The sequence below is a fragment of the Melanotaenia boesemani genome, chromosome 13, assembly GCF_017639745.1.
Source record: "Melanotaenia boesemani isolate fMelBoe1 chromosome 13, fMelBoe1.pri, whole genome shotgun sequence".
Lineage (NCBI taxonomy): Eukaryota > Metazoa > Chordata > Actinopteri > Atheriniformes > Melanotaeniidae > Melanotaenia > Melanotaenia boesemani.
In genome coordinates, this window is record NC_055694.1 from 7,717,432 (window position 1) to 7,737,328 (window position 19,897).

General features: G+C 39.2%; 2 protein-coding genes across 6 annotated transcripts; both read right to left on the reverse strand.

Moving 5' to 3' along the window:
- Window positions 1-266: 266 nt before the first annotated feature.
- LOC121652330 (probable G-protein coupled receptor 173) lies at window positions 267-5,728 on the reverse strand. The gene is made up of 2 exons (XM_042005059.1): window positions 4,411-5,728; window positions 267-3,410 (listed from the first exon to the last, which is right to left on the reverse strand). The coding sequence occupies exon 2, from the start codon at window positions 3,242-3,244 to the stop codon at window positions 2,042-2,044; it is 1,203 nt and encodes a 400-aa protein (XP_041860993.1). The 5' UTR covers window positions 3,245-3,410; window positions 4,411-5,728; the 3' UTR covers window positions 267-2,041.
- A 2,934-nt stretch (window positions 5,729-8,662) lies between these two features.
- Window positions 8,663-19,874, reverse strand: si:ch211-167b20.8 (protein phosphatase 1 regulatory subunit 3A). Of its 5 annotated transcripts, none has more exons than XM_042003460.1 (5): window positions 18,236-19,874; window positions 14,900-14,946; window positions 14,412-14,494; window positions 12,113-12,218; window positions 11,768-11,997 (listed from the first exon to the last, which is right to left on the reverse strand). In XM_042003460.1, the coding sequence occupies exons 1-5, from the start codon at window positions 19,090-19,092 to the stop codon at window positions 11,915-11,917; spliced, it is 1,176 nt and encodes a 391-aa protein (XP_041859394.1). In that variant the 5' UTR covers window positions 19,093-19,874; the 3' UTR covers window positions 11,768-11,914. The 5 variants fall into 5 exon arrangements, with proteins under 5 accessions (XP_041859393.1, XP_041859397.1, XP_041859394.1 ...); XM_042003462.1 differs by lacking the exon at window positions 11,768-11,997 and adding an exon at window positions 14,064-14,090 and having other exon boundaries at window positions 12,136-12,218; XM_042003461.1 differs by lacking the exon at window positions 11,768-11,997 and adding an exon at window positions 13,080-13,139 and having other exon boundaries at window positions 12,147-12,218.
- Between the last annotated feature and the right edge of the window lie 23 nt (window positions 19,875-19,897).

Genomic DNA, 19,897 nt, shown 5'->3' on the forward strand with positions numbered 1-19,897 from the left:
AGATGGTTAGTTTAAATTTTATAGAGACATCATAAGTGGAAGATATTCTCTGTCTGTCTTTACACCTGTCTGAGCTCAGTAGAAATATCATAAGATGACTCCTTCAATTCACGCAGTGAAGTGTGCAAGATGAACTGATGAGTCATAAAGCTTTCAGCTCTTTTGTATGTGTTGAGAAATGAAAATACAAACAGAATGCAATCGGAGATCAAATGGTCTAATTTCTGTGAAACCACGTCTCTGTACAGGCAGGTCATAACTCATAATGCATCAAAAGTAGATTCTTTATTGATGAGTGGGCAAAAGAACCACCTCAGTTAAACTGTACAGTTACAGAATATCATCTCGCGAAGGAATGCCAGACGTAAAAATTATGAACCTCTGTTCACTTTTCACTTCGTCTTTCCATATACATCTGTACAAGTTGTAATACCCAGTCTTGAATCTATGAAACGCAGTGGAATGCATGCTAGTACAGTATGCTGTGCAAGTGTCCACATTTAGCAAATTGACTGCACATATATATCTATGTCTAACGTACGGTAGGTCAGACATTTGCATTACATGAATCTTAAATTTGGAGGAACAATTCAGTGTAGTCTAAGCCAGTTTCCATCCACCAGCCTGAAGTTGTTTGATTTTAAAATGTACCGTGATCCAGACAATCAAAATGGTGACATTTATGTTGAGCGTAAATATATAAGAGGGTCGGTTAACATTCGATTTTCCCTTTTCAGTAAGGGCCACCTCTTTTCCACTTTTTGCTGAAGAGAGCATTTCAGTGACAGTCCAGCACTTTAAAACATTCCCAAGACCATCATTTTCAAATAAATGTACATTTGTTCATGATTTTCTTAGATGATGTAAAAGACGTACATCATCATTCAAGTCATTAAATCCTGTGGCCTGTTTGCAATATACAACCGTTACATTTTCATTTAATTAACCATCTGTATTTCACATTTAGTTGCACATAAGCATAAAAAAAACACACTACATTTCCAGTTGCAGAAATCCATTCAAAGGATAAATTTCCATATGATGATTGCTCAATTTTGCATGATTTTGAGACCACAAAATGAGGCTGCATTCATATTGACTCAGTATTACTGGAACCCATTCTATCGTCATTACTTCTGTCAGTCTCTTTCTGCCTCCCTCCCCTCCTGTCTCTCTACCTTTCCTCTCGCGCACACATACGCAGAAATCCTATATAAAAACACACAAGCAGGAATAAACATTCCTGTACCGTCTATACAATATGAAATCAAGTCATATTTCAAAATAGTGTCATCTGCTTAACATGTATTGTTTACAAACAAAGCAAAACAGGCAATTTTTTCCTCTTTTTATGATACAAAGAAATCTGACACGCCCTAAACCAAGTCTGAAAAAAATCAAGCATTTTGGGGGCTTCTGGGTTCACAACAGCTATTTAAATGTATCCAAGGTTATTGGGTCCGTTTAATATTCTGCAGTCTCCTTTGAATTACATGAAAAGGCGTCCAGGGTGGTCTCTCGCTCCATTCAGACCCTTTGAGTTCTTTGATGTGTTTCAGAGTTTGAAACGCTCTGATCAACACTTTCTATTCACAGTCCGCGGCACATTTCTTCAAGGGTTTGTATCTGTTTAGCGCCTCATGTGACAAAATAGTTCTCAGTTGAAAGCTCTGGGGCGTGTCCGTCTGAATAAGGCAACATTATTTCAAAATGGCATCTGTCACACGTAATTGGAGTGGTGATTGTTGTGATCTTACCAATCAGTTAATCATACAGTACAAGATCTGGAATACAAACCATCCCAAGTGTTTCCAGGGTTTGTCTATTGCCCTGGCCGAACCTTTGCAACTCACACATTAATTCAAAATATCTGCATTCTTCATACATTGGCACTGTGTCTGCATTTGTTAGTGAAAATTTGATTTTTGTTGTGCAAAACAACAAAACAGACACTAATATTTAAACCAAAGTGCATCACACTTCTGTTCTCTAAATTTCCCTTTAAAATTTGAGAAAGTTCCTTTGTTAATCTCACATCTCCTCACATGATGCAGTAGGCCTCATCCTGGGGCAGGTGTTGTTTAGTCCTCCAGTAAGTGGGCAGGTGAGCTCTCAGAACTTTCCTCAGGTCATCGTTAAGCAGGAGACAGAAGATAGGGTTGACTCCGGCCTGGGCGAAGCTCATCCACACTGTGATGGAAAGGTACCTGTGAGGGATGGTGCAGGACTTGACAAAAACCCTCCAGAAGCATGCCACAATGTAGGGCGCCCAGAGAACCAGGAAAAGTAAGGTGATGGTGTAGAACATCCTGCCCAGCCTCCTCTCTGACCTCACCTCCTCCATCCCGAGCAGCCGCCGGTGCTGATTGTGTAAATTCTGCCTGATGCCCAGCAGAGTTGGTGGCATGGGGCCGCGACCAAACCCTGCAATCCAGTTGGCTGCAGCTTGACCTGTGGCCCCAGGACCATGAAAGGTCCAATTCTGGCTGATAGCTGGTACAAGCTGGACAGGTTTCATCTTGCGGTGTCTGTACTCAAACAGCAGCAGCTTGGCATAGAAGCCATGAGTGGCCAGGACCACCACGGCCAGCATGAGCATGAAACCCAGTGTGTCATTGGTCTTCAGGTAGCGATGTTCAAAAATGCACTGATCTTCATCACGGATGAACTTGTAAGTCCCCACATCAAAGACAGGTGGGAACGCCATGGCAACTGCCAGAGTCCACACCATGCAAATGATGGCGGCACAGGTCCAGATGGTCATACGTTTGGCGTAGAAACGGTGGTGGGCAATGGCAAGGTAGCGTGTAACAGCCACACAAAACAGCATGAAGGCAGCGTGAAAACAAAACAGCACAGCCATGAATGCCACAACTTTGCAACTCAAGGCACTGTAAGTCCAGGCCGAGCTGTTGTGGACAGAAACCAGCACAAAGGGAAAGCAGGCAGCGGAGCGAACTGCATCGGCCAGGCACAGGTCCAAAAGGAAGAAATAGGGAGCCTTGTGAAGTGTCCTGTCTCGCAACACCAGCATGGAGACCAAGAGGTTGCCTACAAGGCTGACACAGATGATCAAGCCCAAGAAGACTAGCTTAAAGTAGGCAGACACATCTGTGGCGGAGATTCCTCCACTGTTGCTGCTGCTATCACTGCTGCTGCTGCCACCTCTTGCCAGTCCACTCTGGGAAGCCAGCACAGCCAGCAAACTGCCAGGGCCATCGATGGCAAAGCTCTGGTTAGCCATTCTATCACCTTCCGCAAGGGCCTGCCTGATTCGGGCCCTTTATAAACAGTAACAATCCTCCCACAGCCGTCGTCTTCCACGGCTCTCTCGTCTTTAAAAGGAGAGGCCGTAAGGATCTTTTCTACACGATACAATCATCTTTCCTCTTTGTCCACAGCCTCACCACCTGTGAACAGAGACACACAAATTTTTTGGGGGGGAGAATGAAAAACAAGATGTCTGACCTGCTCATTAAAGCTGTCTGAATAGAAGTTAAACTTAAATCAAGATGATATGGATGAAGAGGTGTTGTGTTGAGCAACATAGTTGAAATATCTGTCTTCCTGTATTTCTCCAACACTGGGATCAGATCAGCAGCTCTACAGCATGCCAGCTCCTTGGCTCTCTCTGTAATTACCTTGCCCGTTGCTAAGATACTACAGCTCACATACTTTGTGCAAGTGTGGGTGTTTGAGTGAATGCATGGGGGTGTACAAGGGGATGGAGCAGACACAGCATAACCAACACTGGGCATGTCCAACAAACAGAGACGTTGTAAATGAGCAAAGAACATTTAATGCCTTCCCTCTGCTCCTCTTTGTTTGTGTGTGTGTGTGTGTGTGACTGCCAGTTAAAGAGCAGAGGGTGTAATCTGTACCATTCATAGCACAGAACAAATATGGGGAATATAACAGCAGAGCAGGCGGCCATTTGGTTTTTTACTGTGCGTCTGTATGTGAAATGTGTTGAACTCAACAGGAGGACCAATAATGGCAGACAGGCTCAGTTTTAAAGCAAAAACATTAAATAAGCAATTAAATTTGATCACAAACCAAATTTAACAGCTGCAAACTTATTTATGGGTTTGAGATGTTAACAATACACATTGATGCTGATTTGGGTGGGCCTTGTCTATGTAGGCCATGAGCACAATATGATTTCCTACAACTGTTGGCTTCTTTTTTTATACATAACACCCATTTTCCACCTTGACAGATATCATTTCACCTGATTAAATGGCTGCCATCTCAGTATAGGCCTGAAACACAGGGTGGAGTGAAAAACAGATGAACAGGTGTCAAAATCACCACTGCTGTTTTTTTTTCTTTTTTTTTTTCTTTTTTGCTGTGTGTATGTGCGTGAGAGAAAGACATGAAGAAAGAAAGAGGATGGTTATGATAACCTACCTTTCATTTCCTCATTTTTTTTCTTCTTTTTTGGCTCTGTTCTTTTCTCACGGTAAAAACAAAAAAATGATCCAAGCCGCTTTGTTTCACTGTTCGTCAAATCGAGGGAAACACACATAATAAAGCCTCATGCTCTTGATGTGCTGTCGGGCTCAAACAACACCTGTTATGCATAAATCCATCGCAAAGGCAATCGAAATGAGGAACATATAACAAACACGAGACGGCGAAGGCTATCAAATAATCAACAGCTGATCAAACAATCCAGGATGAGGGGGCACTGATGCTGAGCCACATTTAAGAGATGTGCGTTGGGGGAGAAAAAAGGAAAAAAAAATCCACCGCCACCCTTTTACAGCTTCACAGAGAGGGATGTGTTCATTTGAATATCATCCGAGAAAACACATTTTATGTTGCATCACGTCGAAGATGAGTCTCCAGAGGGCTAGAAAGACACGCGATAAAAAAACCCCAACATATCTTATTCTCTGATTATATATCCAAATGATGTCAGAATTTCAATGCTTACAATAACCCACCCACAATCGTTAGAGAGGGAAAAAAGATCGCGCATCCCCTAAATGAACCGTCTTGGCGTGTATATTGGCTGTAGGCACCAGGACAATTAGTCCACACAGACAACAGCCTCGACACGTCTCTGTTTCCCATCTTTCTTTCATTTAAGAAGAAAAAACAAACAAACAAACGTGATGCATTTACCCTGAACTGTCAATATGCAGTCTTTGTTGTGCTGTCCTGCGAAGCGAAGGTGGACTACATCTTAATGGTCCACAATATAAGCCTCCATGACAGACCGAATACAAAAAAAACAAAACAAAAAGAAGGAAAATCCAGCGATGAAGCGGAGGACTACACCTCGCAGAAGCCGTCGAAACCCCGATTTAACGCAAGAATAATGAAAACAAAAACAAAAACATCACAGCAGGATCAAGCGAATTATTCCTGAATAATCCCAATTATGGCTGCTTGCGAGGAGGCTGCTCGCTCATTCGCGGAAACCCTCGGTTTTATTCGGAGAGAGAGACAGAGAGGAGGAGGGGTGGGGGATGTAAGCTGGGGGGAGAGAGCAGAAAGAGGCGGACGTGCTGTGCAGTATTGTGGGCCACGACTTGAAAGCGATGTTTTATTCTAAACGTCTCTCCGGCATCCTGGACGTCGCGCCTGTGTTCTCGTGTATGGGCGCAGTGTGGAGCTCCAGCTGTCAACGGACTGTCCTCTTTTCATTGGTCTGCTGTCCTCGGAGACAAACTGGGCTGACTGGACCTGAAATGACACGCACAGGCCTGACAGGGCCGCAGCAAGGAATGCTGGGTCCCGAGGAAGGATGATAGGCCTCCATTTTGGGGAGGGAAGGAAGGAAGGAAGGAAGGAAGAAAGAAAGAAAGAAAAAAAAGAAAATTATTTAAACTATCTCAGAAAACTTATGCACTCATTCATGCACCACTATTATAAGTGACTAACAAAAGTAAACTAAACTAAAATACAATAAAATTCCATTAACTAGGATCTGTTCTGCCCCACTTCTGTTTCCTCTACAGGAACCAGGGCCAAAACTGACTTTTAGGAGAGAAATTTCAGCACTAAACAGGTCAAGGCAAAATAGAATAGAATAGAATAGAAGTCATGGGGTTGCACCAGCATATGGATGAGGAATACAATCCCTGTGCAAGTTAGAAAATACTTTAGTTTTAGTTTAGATAATTAGTAACAGGGAGTCACAAAAAATTCTTTTATCCGACTTAACTCCAGATTTGTCTATCTGGTCTCCAAACTATGTGTGATCACAAATGCCAACATTAAACTGAACAGGAAAATTATGCATGTCAACACACTGTGTTTTAACGCAGTGGATCTTTGGCATGTACAAACCTCCCAACTTGTTATTATTAATTGCTATGAAAAGCTGTTTTGATCTGCTCCATCTTGTTCTGAATTCTATTATGATTTTATTTCCCACACAGCTTACAGTGTCAAATGAATCAGTATAGTAAAGTGGGCTCATCTGGTGTGTTACGGTCTTTCAGCATCATGCACCTTCATCCAAGTGACCCAGCCAGGGGTGATCAGCTCCTGATTTGTGCAGATGTAGTTTGTGCATCCACAGATCCACAGTCATTGTCTCCAGATTCTTCTCTGCAGAATCTGTGGTGTTCTTGGAGAATCTCTTGCTATGCAGACCCCAGCAGCTTGAGAGCCCTGCAGAACAACTGGCCAGCAAATTCTCAGCAGCTGATCTCAGTGGCATAGCAGCAGGTTTTATATCCTCTGCCTTTGCCAGGCTCCTTGTTCTTGGGCTTCTATTTCATCTGCCTTTTTAGTTTGGTTAGGTCACATACTTCAGTATGTGTTTTTAATGTGCAAAAACTGTTGTTTTTATTATGTAAAGAACGTTGTGCTGCTTTTCTTTGTATAAAAGGTGCTCTATAAATTAAATTAGTTTGTTTGATTCCTAAGATACACCCAATTTCTGACACAGGAACCATGTCAGCCCTGGGTGTGGTCACAGCTATGGTGTCTGGGAAATTCACGTCTTCTCAGGTTGACTTACATGGAAACACCAAAGAGGTGTAGGTCTTCTGCCAAATTCTGCTCAGTCCAAGCAGAGTTTGCAATGTTTTCTACCATGTTTGTCACGTTTTTAAAAATTAATTAATCTATTTTTTCTACGTCTTCCAGATTTCCCCTTCTTGTTTGCTCTAATTGTATCTCTTGAGCTGTGATTGGATGCAGCTTCACAATGACACCTGACTCAACAACTCCTCATACAGCGGATTTCTCCAAATATCTGTTATGCTAGACCAGTAGTCTGTAATTTTTACTATTCAAAGAGCCATTTTTCCCTCAGCCCAGCTAAATAAAACTCGTTTGAAACCACAAATGTTACAAGACCTTTTAAAAAAAAAGACAACTTATAATTTTTGAGAAATATGTACTGTAGGAAATTTGTTGTCATTTTTGAAAAACTACATTTTATTTCTATTTTTAGGTTTTAAAATAAAGAAAAACATAAAGCTTTTACAAAAAGAGGATACACAGATTTTTTCTATTGAATGTACATATTTGTGGAAAATTATGTTTAAAAAAAAAAGCCAATAGTTTCCAACATAATGACAAGAAAAATAGATTAAAAAATATTACTGGTACCTCTAGTGTCATTATGTTGTGGAAATTCAAATAAATTATTACATGAAAAAAGCTGAAAAATTGCTAAAAACTTGCATTTGTTCAGGCCATGGCATATTTTTTTCTTTTTCTTTTAGCCATTTTACCCATTTAATTTTAAATAGTGGTGAGGGGGTAGGAAATGGACAATGCAACCATGTTTTTAACAGTATTAAGGAAATGTGTAACCATATATTTTTACAATATTGCTGTACAACTAAAGCCCATAAATATTTTAAGTAGCAATAAGCTACACTTATCAATTAAAATCATGTTATATTTATGGGCATACAGCTCAAAAACAGTTTTATATTAGCAAATGTTTGTGAATAGTTATGCTGCTCTCTTTATGTCAATGATCATTTATTCTTCTTCAATTAGATGAATATGCATTTTCTTATCTTTTTTTTCTTTTTTATCAACATTGACATAAGGTGGGTAGAACTTTGCAGACAGAAAATGGAGATGTCAGCCTGGCTGAAACAAACACATTCTCAAGTGTGAGTGAAATGACACCTGTGTTGGAATAAAGACTATAAAAATCCATGGACCATGGGAGTGAATTCTTTTACAGTACAATGAAATATTAAAGCAACAGCAATACAGAAAACAAACTTTATTTTGTCAAAGGTGGCACTCCTGCTGTTTTCCTAATGATAAAACATCTCTGGACAAACAAGCCACCTGGCCCCCTCAGAATGATGCCATACTGTGTGAGACCGAGAGACAGTACCTCTTTTAAATGCTGTTAGGACAATATCACATCACTTACTGAACCCCTTTCATAATAACTGCTTGACACAGATTTCAGTAGTTTAGATTGTTCCTTCTTAAAAAAAAAAAAAAAAAGATTATTTCAAAGTGAGCATCAGTTACAAAATTCATGATGGGTCAGTTTTAAGTCTACTTAAACTTTTAATACTTTCCTCACTGAAGCTATGTGATCACCACACAAATTAAGCACTCCTATACTCCACGCAGAAGTCTGTGAAATGCAAGTGTGCTCTGATTAATTATTTTGTTTCAAGGCCAAATATGTAATCCACATGTAATCCAAAAGACACATAAAAGCCGAGGACTGACAGGAACAAATATGAGTTTTAAGTTTCTAAGGCGACTCATTACTCATAAAATTAAGCAAGAAAAGATTTAAGTAAGTCCCCGACATTAAAGATCAAAAATGAAGATGTCTTTGAAATATCAGCCCATAATAACTGCACAGTCTCTAACTTCTCATCCAGGTAGATTTAGTGAGAATTTACAGCTTTCAGCAACTGATCTCAGCTTACAATGGCCAATGTGTGCTGCAAGACACTATGACTTCAATGCAATGCATGACCTTTGGCTTCTTTCTGCAGCTCATGTTGCCATCTGTGTGTTTCTACTTCAAGCAAAGCTCTACGGGCTCCAGTCATGGAGGCGCTGAAGGGTCTGATGTTATTTTAAAATTGTGTCAGTGACTACAAAATGTTCCGCTCTGCACTGTAATGTCATCACTGTGCTTAAAATTGCAGTGAATGTGTTTCTTTTTTAGAATACTGTAGAGGAAAAAAATAAATGAAAACACAAAGTATTGGTGGTATGAGACCCTGTTTAATGATTATACACGGCAAAAAAACGTTCACCACTTCAAACATGTTATTCTGTTCTATTCAAGTCTTTCTGTGAGAATCAAAATACAGGGTCATAAAATTTTTTGCTGTGCCACAACAACAGTATGGGTTTACTGGCATGAATCAACAAAAACACACGTCTGACACAATCAGTGTGGTGGCCAATGTTCTCAAATGGTCAATACCATCTCTACAGGCCACAGAGGATGGTCTTCCACTTGTATCTGCATCCATTTCTATCTTACATTTGTATTTTACTTAATGTGTATTTGGTAAACAAAATGCTTTTGTGCAACAAGTCTTTTTTAGTTAAATGTTTTTGTGCCTCATTAAAGACATAACACATGGAATTAATAAAAGTTAAGCTTATAGCAGTATAGTGATCTTAGACTCAATCTAAAAACTGGAATTAGCCATTGTGATGTAGCCCTGCTAATTCTGAGAATTGTTTTGAAGCATAACGTTTTGCATTTGGTCATTGGTATGGACACGTTAACTTAGCTAGCTAATGCTACTAGCATTAGCTGACATAAGCTAAACTAAACTTGTGCAATGTATCTTTGCCCTGATTTACTGTCTATTTTTTGTGAATAGGTTTATAACTCACACAATGTATAAAATATTTTGTTATACAGCATGTGAATTAAGACAAAAAAAAACAAACAAAAAAAAAAAACATTTTAAAAGGCTTACTGATGTCGCAAATCATTTGTGATGGAGAGTTTATTATGCCTTTTACAAAGTGACTTTGCAATCGCAGGATGCTCACCACCGTTGGCCATTTTAGCTAGATTACAACTCTATAGCAGATTGCTCTGGCATTTTTTATATCGTGTGTGATTTCACATTAACTGTGATAATGACCAAGCAGCTGTCTTTCTTTTCCTGGACTAATCCACCAGTTTTGTAGCACTCTTAGTGCACACCTTCCAAAGCATAACGTGCAATAAAAATGGAAACCAAAGAGGAAATTGGCATTTTATTTTAAGAAAAGATATAAGAATCCTTTGATAGTTTGTAAGTTAAATTTAACTTATACCCAGACCATAATTTCTATTATCATAAAATATTTTTAAACAAACAAGCAAGTTAGCAAAAAATAGCAGAAATGGAAGCATGACTGTCACACTGTCCACTATACTGTCCACTGTGTAGTATAAAATAAATATTTAAACAACTTTTAATTTACAGTGAACAACAAACTCATTTTGTCGTACACCAAAAATGGTGTCCAGTATTTTGCACACTACATTGGTTTATATGGACAATCATGCATTCATTTCAGTCTGAAGTCAGCTTCTAAGGAGCTAGCAAGTCTGCTAAGGCTAGCTCTGGCTAGCTTTTGCTAACGTCACAGCTCGTTATTGTGACTTACTTATTGAAAATGCCGGGTGAGCATATATGCTCATTTGATGTCTCAGCCGTTAATTGGCTAGTCTCCTTTTCTGTCTGAGACACAGGATTCGAGAAATTTTAAATAAGTTAACCAAACCTATATTTCACACTTAAATTGTTCAGTCTAAACAGAAAACTTGTTAGTGATATTTTATGTTGCTCACTACTATGATGTGACCACAGCAACGCTAAAAACAGCTCTTTACCAACAGTTGTTTTATTACAATGGATTTAGGATTGGTAGCACTCCAGTACTCCAGTGGTACTGCAGTTTAAGGCACTTTCTTATTGGCTTTACTTTTCAACCCAGTGGCTACTTCCATGTTTTTTTTACTTGTCTATGGGCTAAACAACACCCTCAAGTACACTGACCACAGCAGTCAAGGAAAAAGTGCATTGTAGTAATGATTGTTTGATACCACATACACTTCACATGACAAAGAAAAAGTGATTATGCAATATCTACACAACAGTTCTGATTGTATAGTGTGCTTTGATTTTAGAAAATGGGAAATTAATATTGTATTGAGTTTTCTAAAATATTACAAGAATTTTGTCCTTGGATTTCATATGGCATAAAAGTAACCACATCCTCAGCAGGGACTTGTTCAACTTGTTTGCTTATTTTGGAATCATTAAAAGGCACTTCACAATAAATCTGAATAAATCTTTGGGGCAGAATCACAAACGGTGCAAAACAAAAAGCAGTCCAATGAGGAAAAGCGCACTGGGTTCTTGCATCACTATTGACAGGGACACAACTCCACTCAAAAAGTAAACACAGGGCATCAGATTCCTGTTGATGTCATGCTCAGAATGGGGCTCAGAAACCTCTGACAACACAGTTGGTTCATTCTCTAACATGTCAGGGGAAATACAGAGAACATCTTTACTCTCTTCCCAGACTGAGGCAGATTGAAGAGCTGAGAATTGGCTCTCTTTGGTGAGACCTGTGTTTACTGAGGTGCTTTCTGTGAGCTCCTGTGATGGTGGAGCTCTATCTTCAGCTCCCACAGATGCCTGAGTCTCTACTACAGGAAACAAAGGCGTAGGCGTGCTGTCAACACAATGCGCTGTGAACCTTGTGGAACTTTCTGATAATCTTTCAGCAAGTTCAGTCAATCCCTCTGCAACTTCTCGCTCAAAGCCCTGAGTCACACTAAGATAGGAGACACCCTCAGCAAGCAGTTCAGGTTCAGTCAATCCATCCTCTAATGTTGTTGATGACAGATTTGTTTCTGTGGCTGGAGGACGTGTAGGAGAGGTTTCTGAAGCAGGGGTTTCCTCTCCTTCAGCCTGGGAGTAGTCTGATCTCAGTTTGGACTCTTGAAGAGAAGGAGCAGAGGCCGGCAGCAATGCAGAGGAACTACTGGATATGGGCTGCTCTGATATGTGGCTGTGTAATTCACATTGGGGTTTGGGTAAAGACTCTGACTTATTTGGCTGGACTAATTTGCTGGCACAGAGTACAAAGGCTGAATTAGTTTGAAGGGTAGTTTCGGAAGACGTACAAGGAAATTGTTCACCTGGGAATACAGTGTGAGCGGACGGTGTGCCATCGACAGATGGAGGCTCATAGTTGGGTGGGACAGAGGAACCAGACGGGCAAACTGCAGTCTGTTAAAGTGAGAAAACAGTGACAGTTTGGTGAGAGTAAAGACAACGGGGTACAATTAGTTGTTCACATTTGCATAGCACACTGAGGGAAGAAAAGCATTTTAGAAGATAACAATGCTTTTCTGTGTAATGGACTTCATGCTGACATTCTGACTTTGAAGAAATGCAGACATAACATGAACAATATCAAAACAGAAACTGACATCTTTTCTAAAATTACTGTAAAAAGATGCTTTGAACCCAAAATATTGAAGCAACGGTTCAACATTTTTTAAAATTAAGACAAAAGCCATTTTTCATACATTTATTAACTAGAAATTTACCAAATTCTAGTATTTGCACACACTGATTTTCTGATTAGTGATTAGTTTCTAAACCCATCCCTGAAATAATTTTCATTTCGATTTTCACTTGATTTACTAACTAATGAATTTCTGTTTCTACTAACAAATGCATTGCTTAAGTGTGGTGGTGATTTGTTGTCCTTCATTGTTGTAAGTGGCGTTAGAATAATTTAATGAAGCAGGACTCACGACTGCATTTTAATATATTTTTTAGAAAAGGAATTCCAAGTTTCTGATCAGACTATTCAGATGGGGAACAGAAATGTAATGGTAAAACAGTAGAAGGCTCAGTCGGGGAGATTTGTGATAAACACTGGAGAACCAGACTGGGGAAATTTGTTGACGGGATGGAAATAGGATCTTTTTTTATTTTATTTTATTTTTTAATTAAAATGTTCTCTTTGCAATTTTCCTATTTTCAGTGTTTCTTTTGCACTTTGTTGTAATACTTTTAATGTTTTATGTAAATCACTTTGAGTTGTCTGGTACATGAAATATGCTCTACAAATAAACTTGCCTTGCCTTATTTTATCCAACATGGAAGGTCATACTGAGATGGTATCACTACAATGCAGAACTAAAAGCAGATAAGAAGAGCAGCACACAAGATTAGGACACATAAAATAAAAATAACACAACTAAGATAGAGATTGTTAGGTGCTAGGCAGTAGAAGACAAGTAGACAAAGATTCATATAATGCATTGATGTTTCCAGATGACTCAGGTTATCAGAGAGAAATAAAACATTTGCAAAGGTTATATGTGGGACACGTGTTTATAACAAATAACCGCTGCATTGTTTATTTTGGATGCTGCCATTTTTGTTTTTGGAATTCTATGCTTCATAAATTTGCACCAAATACATTTTCTGAGAAGCCCATTTTCAGTTTGACTCAAGAGAGCTTTTCAGTAAAACTCACAGCCAAATTAATTAATGTCTTTATTGGATTTGCCTAAAAACTTTAGGAAAACTAAACTTTTGTGCTCGGCTGAATGCTCACTAACTGAACCGCTGGGACGGTGGATAGCGACAGTTGTACTTCCAACACCCAAGTGCCAACAATTTATTAAAAAACTTTAAAACAAGAAAATGGAAACGGATGTTCATATACTGGCTGCCTGGTTTCTCTTTAACTGCAACAGTCTGCTGAAAAGAAAAAAAGACATGCATGTGAATACGGAGGTGCAACAAATACAAGAACAAGATAGGTAAGTGCATGTAGATCCATGATATCATCGGTAAGATGATTAATATAAGATATTATCAGATTATTCTGTGCTTATATATGTGTATATATATATATATATATATATATATACACATATATATATATATACATATATGTGTGTGTGTGTGTGTGTGTGTGAATGAGATTGAAAGTAAACAAATCAAAAGGTGCAAAAACCTAAAGAGCATGCATCATGATATGAGTACAACAAGAAGGAGACATGGAAAATTACAAGAGTGCACGTGCTGCAGCGGTGAGAAGCGAGACGTTACCTAAGTTGTTGCTGAAGCTTCAATGAGCTGTGAACAATATAAACAACCAAGCCCATGGTGATAAGCTTTTAAAGTTGAACAGAAATGTTTGTTATGATTTATTAGACCTTTGACCTGTATAAATGGATAAAGCACTTAGTCTGCTTACCTGTTAAAAATGAATGCGTTAACAACTGCATGCAGACCAAAATAATTTGGACCTAATCCATCCAGTGATTAGCTGAATGTGTAACCTCTCTTGGCTTTGTATCTCTAATGACTAGCAAAATAATCACAATTAACCCTTGTGGTGGTTTAGAATTTTATTGAGTGGAAATCTGCTCCCTGCTTTCCTCACATCACTCTTACCTCTATATCGATCTCTGGCTGCACGATGACTGGACACATAGGTGTAGGCCTGACAAGCCCTGACTTGGAGCTCGCTGGTTCTTCTGATGATATAAAACAAATAAAAAGGCTGTGAGGCTGTGATTAATTTGAAAAGAGGAAAAGTAATATCCATATTTAATAAAAAGCTACATTTACACACTAAAAATATTCCAATAATACAAATGAAAACGGGATAGGGATTAATTCATTTGAATAATATGATAATAATGGAAGTTTTCATTAAGTTGAGTACATGACATAAAAAAGTGTTTCACAAGTTTCAACCAGCCTGATTTTAATCAAATGTTTTTAATGTACAGAAACTTAACAGAAGCACAACATTAAATCTTAGTATTGCATCTAATGAAATAGCACTGCATATGCATATTTCAGTTGTGTTGACTCTTTATCAGATAGGGAAGTGATGTGGCATGACACATTTTGTACTAAAATAAACTATTTAATACCTTTTCCCTTTTCCTGTTCATCCTCTGAAGCTGAATCACTGTTCACACTAAAAGAAAAGAGACATTTAGAATATAATACAAAGACAACAACAATAGATACTTCTAAAGCTAGTCAAACTCCTCCCACAGACTGTATAGTTTAACTTTTTGATAAGGCTATGAAGAGATTCATTAGGTAACCTGTTAAAGAAAGCTGTCAAAGACAGTTCATTAATACCATTATCAACACTGGTTTTTAATAATTACACTTTATTAATTGCTAATGCAGTTAAGGCGCTGAATAATCCATTTTGGTTGAACATATATGGGTATCTCTTTTGCACTTTGTTGTTTATTTTCTATTTCTGACCTGGAGCACAGCTGAGCCGAAAGCCTCGGCAGTGACCCGTCTCATCGGCCTATTTGTTAGTAGATGGAGAGATGGAAAATAACTGAGAGAGATTTTGTTTACTAAGGTTAAACGCGAGCATGATGAAAGCCAGTAGAAGTCATAATTCAAAGTACAAGTTTATGTATCAAATGTAACATTGGAAACTGTTATTAACAGAAAATAAATGGAGCTAAATTAAGTAAATGGTGTTCACCGTGAATGGGCACGTCTTTTGAAATAGGGGGGATGTAACATTGCAAAGAGTCCAGTAAATCATGCCAAAAGGTTAAGAAGTGTGACGAGCATGTGACATGAGCTACAGAAGCTGCACGTATTCGGTTGCTTAATGCATGTTGGATTTAATGGACAAAAGTCTCCAGCCACCCCTTATTTATTTCAATTTTGTTTCCAGGGAGGCAGACTTTATTTTAATCTTTATAAATTATCCTAAGCACCAGTCTCAGGCTTTTTGAAGGTCTTTCATATATTTTCTTTGGCTGTTTTGTCTGCTCATTTTTAGACCAGTCCTTGCATCTGGCCATTTTCAGAGGAATGTGGGTTTTGTTTGTTAAGCCACTTAACACTGACCTATGAATCATTCAAGTATAAAGAAGCTCCCAACTCAACCAGTGTTGTGTCTATACATAACAAACAACTTGGGTTAGAACCAAATATAAATTCTATCTTTAGGCACTTTCTTCCCAGCATCTGGTTGCAGAAACATAATTTGTTCCCATTTCCTCTGCTGCATCTACAAAAAATGGTAAAAAAAAAAAAAAAGATAATTCAGTCTGAAAGGCATAAAACAGCATTTTTCCACCAACCAGGTGATTTCCAAAGAGTTATAAGAAGAATACTTGGCACACTTCAGCAATGTGTGCAGTGTATAAAAAATAGAAAATAAAAGAAGAAACTTGACAAGAGAAGGAGAAAAGGAGAAAGGAAGTGACAGGTCTAAAATGATCTACAGCAGTATCTGAAAGTGATGTCCTTAAGAAACATGGAAAAATTCAGGCAAACAGGACCTAAAAGATGCATCTGGACCTTCAGCTGATCCATCATTGAAGTCTATTGGAAATGGTCTCCATAGAAGTTGGCAAGATTCTTAAGAGGTAAACAGGGAGAAGAGGTTGGAGTATGCCAAATGACATAAGAAATGGACTGACAATCAATGAAAATAGGCCTAAAGTGATGAGTCCTCTCCAGAGACCTCAACATTATCAAAGTAGCGTGGGATTGTTTTGATATAGAATTGATTAAAAGGCAGCCAGCTTCCAAAGAAGAGCTTTGGAAAGTCTTTCAAGAAGTCTGGAAAACCATTTTTTGATCTTTATATAGTTCAAGCCCCTTCATAGCAACCAAACAATCTTAAACAATAGTTAGAATATCAAACAGATTCTTAAAGATCAGTCTTGATTTCCAAAAGAAGTTGATAATAAATCTTTTGAGATGTCAGGTGACCTTGACCTATGCACTCAGGCCCATGTCTGAGCCAGACGTTGACCTCAATGTGACGTTGTAGAAAAATTAGTTTTGTGTGATCATATGGGCAGATGTGTGCGTGGAGATTTAGCTGCTGTTAGCATAACCAATTCTGCTAGCTTTACCCAACCCTTATATGTGGCCCTGTTTGACCCAGTGAGCAATGAAAAATAGACTAATGAATATAAAATAGGCAACTCATGGTGAAAAAGTGCTCAACTTTTACTAGAATCTTCTTGGGTTAAAAGTGTCCTATCTACGATTATTTAAGGTGGATGTGTTTTGGTGAAATATAATTCAGTTCAACACACAGTATGAAATACATGGTAATGTCTCAGTTTTTTTCCCCTTGGCTGCCTTGTTTCAATATACAGTCATCAGCCAACTTCAAATCAATAAGTATTGGGGTTGATGTTACAGATTCTGCTCCTCAAACTTCTCATTTTCAATAAGCAAGTCATCCATCCTTAATGAGCCATCTGGCCCCCTCCTACTTCCAAACAGCTGCTGCACTGGACCTACATGACAACTACATCAGTTTATGTGCTGTTTGCTTCCTTTATACGCCCTCACAAACCCAGGGAGCATTGCTGCTACCTCCGCCTCCGTGACTGAGCATTGCTCAAGATCGATCACATACTTTCATGTTGATGTTACAATAAATAAGGGGATTAGCTGGCTTTAATGGAGTGCAGAAGGAAGCAAAGTAGTCCGTGTGCCAGCCTCTTAATTACATGTGGGAGAGAAGCCAATCTCCTCCTTTGAAATTGCTTTGCTCCCCTATGACTCTGATCGAAAAGGTCAGAGGTAAATTTTAGTTCAGGGAAACGCCAGGGCTGAAAACGACACCTGCCCTTTGCCTATTTTGATCGCCTCACACACCACTGGGTGTTTGGCATTCGAAGCAGGGTGTGTGCTCTCTAAAAAAAAAAAAGAAAAAAAAAAAAGAAAGACTTCTATGTCTCACTGCAGCAGAAAGTAAAGAGCAAAGCAAGTCACAAAAATGCTTTGTAAACTATGCAGCTTCTCTGATGTCCTTGTGCCTTCAATATGCCACAGATAGTGTAACTTAGTAACACTGCTTTAGACTTGAATTCTCACTCTGCTGAGTGCAGTGGCAAGGCAGAACCAGTGAATGAAGCTGGAAACTGATTTCAGCTACCCAACCTCAAAGGGAATTAGTGAGCAGGTGCAGCTCTATACTTGTTGCCCCTGTGGCTTTGTGCACTTTATCTGATGGCTAATATGGAACATGCCCTAAAAAAACCCCATCTCTTTTCTATGCAAGTCTGTTTTATTATGTTAGTTAGCATCACTGGGCTTTTGAGTAGCCTACCTTAATCTCTTCAGTGATTAAAAGGATGGACAGCTTACAGGACCCTGACTTATCTGAGGATGTCTGTGGTCTGATGAATTACAGGCAGAAAAGTGCCCAAAAACAGTGCACAAACTGTTGTGCTTGATCAATATTACAGGACATGTACCTGTATACTTTTGGAGGTTTCAGGATACTTCTTATTTCTTGTACATCGATGTTTGTCTGACCTGGGTCATCTTCATAGGACAGGAGCAGTGTTACCACATAATTCATAGAGGAGTTATTGGCCCAGTAATCACCATCAGAGGTTTCATAGCGAACCACAAACTCCATGCGAGAGCCGTGTATGATGTAAGGTGGTGCAAACGAGAGCTTGAAGGAGAACTGATCAGTGTCCCCATCATTAGATCCATGGACATACTCTGCTGGGTAATCAAAATAAGTGCCCCAGTTGTCCATGGTAGATCTAATATAAACTGCTTTGTGGAAAGAGATGTTCAGGACTCGTATTAACCCACTAAAGGCAAGTGGCTCATCCTCTACTGGGGATATCTTCTCAACTTCCACTTTATTAGTGCGCACAGCCTTCAGCAGGACACTGTCGATGGGAGCATGAAACTCTGGGTGGATGGTATAGGTCGGCTCCCGCTGTGGTTTTCGGTATTTTGCCTCTTCTTCCTCCCACCTTGTGCTAGTCTCTTCGTCGTCAGAATCGAAGGCAATAAATTCCCGCACATCCACCAGATCCCCACCTGTTGTATCGGCGAATGACACCCTTTTCCCGGCAGCTAACGCCAAGTGGATCCGCATATACTCAGCGGTCTCATCGAAGATGGACGCGCCTCGCTTCCTAGGCACCGGGGAGCACCGTGGGATGAATCGGACGTCCTCGCTGTCATCATCTTCATCATCATCACAGTCATCGGCGTCCGTGCGTGACTGAGCCTCTGCTCCCTCGGCTGACTTGCCTGTTTTCACCGTGGTAAAAAGGCCCTTTTGACTTGGTATGGTTAAAAAAGACATGTTTGTAGAGGTGTGTAAGAGTATACGGTGATTTAAAAAAACTCTAAATAATCATGGTTCACGCAGCAGTGATCGGTGTTGATCCAGCGGTGTGCCTTGCGTTACGCACGGAGCCTCTTCGGTCAACGTGTGGCATTAAATGACACCCACGGAAAACATGTCTTTACTGGCAGCTCTTGTGATAATGGATCCCCTGGTTTACATGACTTTATGCAGCGCAGTCTGGCTGCTGTGGCTAAAGAAGCAGACTCTAATTTTAGCACTGACCTACCGGGTTCTGTGTGACCCAAATATGTTTTTAAATTGGTATAATCCTAGGACTACCCTCCGTTAGGTTTGGTTCGAGCTACTTAAACGCCCACTACTAATCTAATATAATTAAGCAGTTTACATGTGTTCACATACTGCAAGCCAAAATTAAATAAATGTCTTTAGTTTTGATATATCTTCTTCCCCATTGGATGCTCAGTTGGACATTAATTCTGTTGTCATTGTGTTTGTCAAAAATATTTTTATGTATCCCGCCGTAAAAGTTACCCCCATAATAATATAAAATGTCCATTAATTTTACAATCCGCGTTTAATCTGAATACAACTAAAGTTTTTGCCATCAAGGTTTTTAGAACTACAGATATGTTTGTCCGTTCACATCTACATTTGACATTTAACTATAAAATCAGGTCACAGCTTACGACTACTGCTTCCAAAGAATGAGCAAATGAAAACAACTTCAATTCATAAAGGACGATTTCCTTAAGTATATCTAGAAATACATTTCACAACGCTCTAATTTTCTAACGATACC